The 4,748-nt window shown below is 39.7% G+C and overlaps 1 protein-coding gene across 2 annotated transcripts in view; it reads right to left on the bottom strand.

Annotated features, from left to right (window-relative positions):
* The window catches only part of LOC102298429 (CD209 antigen-like protein E), a 6,357-nt gene continuing 1,609 nt past the window's right edge, over positions 1-4,748 (bottom strand). For both annotated transcript variants that reach the window (XM_042216612.1, XM_042216613.1), the window contains exons 2-8: positions 3,565-3,642; positions 3,202-3,300; positions 2,732-2,818; positions 2,491-2,655; positions 2,196-2,359; positions 1,899-2,011; positions 1-1,781 (exon numbers count right to left, since the gene is read on the bottom strand). In XM_042216612.1, coding sequence (XP_042072546.1) covers positions 1,664-1,781; positions 1,899-2,011; positions 2,196-2,359; positions 2,491-2,655; positions 2,732-2,818; positions 3,202-3,300; positions 3,565-3,642 — 824 coding nt within the window. In that variant the 3' untranslated portion in view covers positions 1-1,663. The remainder of the gene's footprint in view (positions 1,782-1,898; positions 2,012-2,195; positions 2,360-2,490; positions 2,656-2,731; positions 2,819-3,201; positions 3,301-3,564; positions 3,643-4,748) is intronic.

Here is a 4,748-nt window from a genome sequence, read left to right as displayed (position 1 = left end):
TCTTTGTGTGATCTCGTGCACGAGGGAGGTGACCGAGACCGAGCGCTGTTCCTGCCGCTTGAACCCCGTCACTCTCGGTCAGCACCTCCGTAGCACCGCTCTTTATTGTGGTTACATGAATATGCAGTTTCATTAACATATGACATCTTAAACAGGCATGTGTGTAAACAAATAGTACCAGTCTGTGTGTATTTGTAGGTATGCGTGTGTATGTGTATGTATGTGGGTGTATGTGTGTACATGGGTGTGTGTATGTATGCGTGTGTGTGTACGTGTGTGTGTGTGCGTGTGTCAAAATGTGACCCTGTGAATGACTCCCCAGATAGCTGGGCCAGGGAGTCCAGCAGTTCACCTAAACAAAAGGCTCTTATACCTAAACAGATACAGATGTGTTTGCCATACCATATACGAGAAAGAGAAGATACGACCTCTGTCGTGACCTTAGGATGTGTGTGCTATGCCAGAACACTCTGGAAAAGGAGTGAACGTACTCTCATCTCATGGTACACAGAGTCTTAAAGACCTACTAAGGATGAGACATTTTATCAATATGCAAGCGATTTTATACCTCTAAGCATAAATGATTATATATTTCTAAGTACAAATGACAATCATAAAATATAACCCTGACAGAGCCTCACTTCTTTAAATGGATAGAAAAGGTGATAGAGAGAAGTAAGACAAAAGGGACAAGACAGGAAAGAGCAGAGAGGAGAGCCAGAAGGGGGGCGCCCGATCTGGCTGCCTACACCTCCCCACTGCCTCCCAGGAAAAGGGAAGAAGAGCAGAGGGGAGAAGAGCGGTTAGCTGACTGCCTTAGCTGCCCAAGTGATGTCAGCCCTTTTTAGCCATAGCCAGTGACTGGTCCTCTCTGCAGTGTTAGCTAATTCTCTTATAGCCTGCCATTGTGCCTGTCCTCTGAACCCAATCTCTCTAAGCAGTTTTGCTGTTGTACTGGCAACAAAGCCCCTGCACCCCACTTCCACCAGGTGCACCTTGATCTTCCAGGCTCTGTCCTCTGCCTGCCAAGTTGGCATACCACAGCTTCTTACGTTCAAATGCTTCCTGAATTACTCCCTTCCATGGTACCGTCAGTTCAATGACGTACGCATGTTTTTGGGAGTTAGACCAAAGGACGAGGTCTGGTTGCAGAGCAGTTGTTATGATCTCTGTGGGAAAAATTAGCCTCTGATCCAGCCTCTGAAACAATTGACGTTTTAAAACAATTGCAAATCTTTTGTAAACCACAATGGCAAAAAGCATTTTTCTAAAGATGAACCTGTTTGCAGACTGAAATATGAATTATCATGATGACTGAAGTCAGTAGTAAAACCATGCATGTATCACTGTAATGCGTGTATGCCAGTCAATGTAAAGTATTGGTTTAAAAGACATATTTCCTGCCCTTGTCAGCTCATGATATCTGCTGATCAGTCACAAGGCCCTCTTAGCATGCTTTTGTCATGTTATCAAAACAGCCTTGAGCCATTTGCTCATAGATAATGGACCTCTAGTGAATAGAGGGTGAAAGGGCGGCCCAGAAGGGAATAACGAAGGGAGTCAACTTTCTACCGGATTGCCAAATGAGCTATTTGCAAATATGCAATTATATTTACAGAGATTACAAAAGTCTTCTGAAGTCTATCTGCGGTAATTCAAATACTTAGAGTCTCTTTTTACAAATCCATTGTTTCTTCTGGTCACAGTTCACTGATTTAAATCCTTCGTTTTGGACAGAAATTACACAGAGACCATCAGAAGGAGGCTGCTGAATCCAGGAGCTGAGGAAAAAAAACAAGTTTGATTAAAGCTGATAATTATTGGTATAAAACAAAATTGATATATCCCAGGTTTGGAAAAATATTATTAAATTGTTATTGATTCAAAGTTTCTCTTACTTATCAGTCAGATAACTTCCATCCACCCATGTCCATTTCCCACCTTCAGCTCTCAGACCAATCCAGTATCCATTTTCTCCTGAACTCTTCCAGCTTTTGTCACTGATATATTTCTGATAAAAGAGAAAGTTATCAGAAATACTCGAATTAAAAAAAAAAAAAAAAAAAGAAATACTCAAATTAGTTTGAGTATTTAGATCGTTTGCTTAAAACACTGCGACACAGAGTGTATTTAGATCAAAAGAAAATGTATTTTTGTTAAATAAATTTGTGCTAATGAGCCACAGTTCTTATTACCTTTTCTGCGGCATTAATTACAACAGCCAATTCAGAAATCTTTCCTTTGCAGTTTTCTCGAGCTTCTTTCCAGGTTTTCTGCTCATGAGGTTCAGCATCATTAATTGCATAGCAGTTTGACTCAAAGGTAAGCCAGCCCTCCTGACAAGCTTTGCATGCCTTTTCTGCAAGTATAAAAATCACTTAATAAAGATCATCAGTGCACATTTATTTGACATGACCTATTTTTGTAGCTGATAGATTTGGAGCCTAGTGTTATTTTCTTCGGGACAGTAGGCATCAACACTGCACTGACCTGGACCAAGATTGAGCTCCATCTTCATGAGTTTTATTTGTTCTGTTAGGTTCTGGTTTTCTGCAATGAGGTCTCTGATCTGTGTTTCAAAGGCAGTGGAGGTGTTCGTCCAGTTGAGTTGACTCCTCAATAAGTCTTTGTTCTTATGAATTAACAATGTGGTAACTGAAAAACAAAATGTAACACTTCTTTGGCTTTACACACACATTGCAGATGAACTAATTTTGAAAGTTATACTCACAATAGATGTGAAGGGCCATGATCAGTAACAGAATACCCCAGCAAATGGTTATTGATGTACAAGATTTTATACATGCACACTGCTTATCTAGGAGAAATAAATACTTATTATAGCAATCAAACTAATTCTTACTTTTAAGATTTTAAATTGCTTGTGTCAACTTAAAATCATCAATTGGCTTTTTATAATCATAAAACCATTCTAATTAATGAACTTTTTAAATTACTGTCTAGGGAAAAACAGAAAAATCTGTTTGAAAAAGTTCAGAGACAAAACCAAGGTGAAGCCCATATTATGGATCAAACTTCAATAACAGTGAATCCTGTACATATCAAAATGTGATTTGCGAGGATGTTGTCATTAAGCTCTTGTAAGGAAAATGGCAACAGCACACTTCCAGTTTCTAAGCAAGTTTCATATCAGTTCCTGTCGTAAAAGTAGCAGTTTTGTATTGTCTTTGTATAACTCACCATTTGTGTCAGATGGTTGTTCAGTTCCTTTGTTTTTCACGTTCATTTCTTCATATAAATTTTCTTCCTGCCTTCGTACTGAAAGACTTAAAGGGTAACCTTGTAGCAGAAGACAAAGAATGATTTCATGGCAAGAAAAAAAAAGGTAGTCAATGTGAGTAATTTGGTGGATGTCAAGTCTAGTTTGTTAGTTAAAGTGACTAACAAAAAAAAACTATTGTTTTTCTGTTGAGGTCACTGTCATTTGCAGATTATGAGGCACCAAATTTTCTACCCTTCCAGTTTGTAAGACAGGCTGGTTAGTACTTTGCATGATGCCTTGTAGTAAAAGTAGTGGTTTTGCATTTGCTTTGTATAACTCACCATTTGTGTCAGAAGTTTGTTTAGTTTCTTTATTTTTCATGTTCATTTCTTCAAACAGGCTGTTTTCCTTCGTTTTAACTGAAAGAATTGAATGACAATGTTGTAACAGAAGACAAAGACTGTTTAAATGGCAGGTAAAAAAGAAATGCCTGATTAAGAAAGGTTAGTAATCTGATTTGTTTTGTTGGTTAAAGGGTAGTTAGTAACTAATTAATGCCAAACTAACTAAGTAACCACAGTTTTCCAAAGTATCTTTTGATTATTTTCAATGCACAAAACAGAATTCAGCAAATATGTTGACAGAATTAAGCTTCTTAAATATATTTAAGCTCTTTTTAAAAGAGTGCACAGATCAGGTGGCTGGGTTCTTCACGAAGATCTTTAACACTTCGCTGTCCCAGTCCTGCATCCCTTCATGCCTGAAGTCAGCCACATTCGTCCCACTGCCTAAACAAACCAACATTAGCAGCCTCAAAGACTACCGATTAACTTGCTCTACGACCTGTTATAATAATGTGTTTTAGAACATGGTCTGGTGCCACAGTATGTCCTGCTTGCAAACCACATTTCACCCACTTCAGTTCGCAAACAGAGGTAAGAGATCAAATGAAGACACCATTGTTACAAACCTCCACACCACCCTCTCCCACCTGGAACAACAAGGGCGTCATGCCAGACTGCTGTTTGTTGGCTTTTGCTCTTCTTTTAATATGATACTCTCAGACAGACTGACAGCAAAACTGTTGGATATTAGACTTCCTTTTACCACCTGCTGCTGTATCAGAGACTTTCTCTTGGGCCATGGACATAGAGTTAGAGTAAGTCCCCTTATTTCCTGAGCACTTTACACCGGTTCTCCACAAGGCTGTGTACTAAGTCCCCTACTGTACACTCTGCATACATATAACTGTGTCAGTACCCACCCAGACAATGCAGTCATTAAGTTGGCAGATGATACTATTGTGGTGGGGCTCATCTCTGGGGGCAAATAGACAGCATACAGAGCTGAGGTTCAGAGGCTGTCGGATTGGTGTGCAGACAACCACGTGGACCTTAACACCAACTGCCCAACCGCATCTCCATTTTCTGAGAATCCTCAGAAAAACCCACCTGCTGACTGTAGTCTTGCTCCATTGAGAGTGTGCTGACTAGTGATGGGATTTCCGGCTCTTTTGGCTCTGAAC

The sequence above is a fragment of the Haplochromis burtoni genome, unplaced genomic scaffold (genome assembly GCF_018398535.1).
Source record: "Haplochromis burtoni strain Fernald_Lab_line unplaced genomic scaffold, NCSU_Asbu1 Contig_1137, whole genome shotgun sequence".
Classification (NCBI taxonomy): domain Eukaryota; kingdom Metazoa; phylum Chordata; class Actinopteri; order Cichliformes; family Cichlidae; genus Haplochromis; species Haplochromis burtoni.
This window is presented reverse-complemented; position numbering and strand designations above follow the sequence as displayed.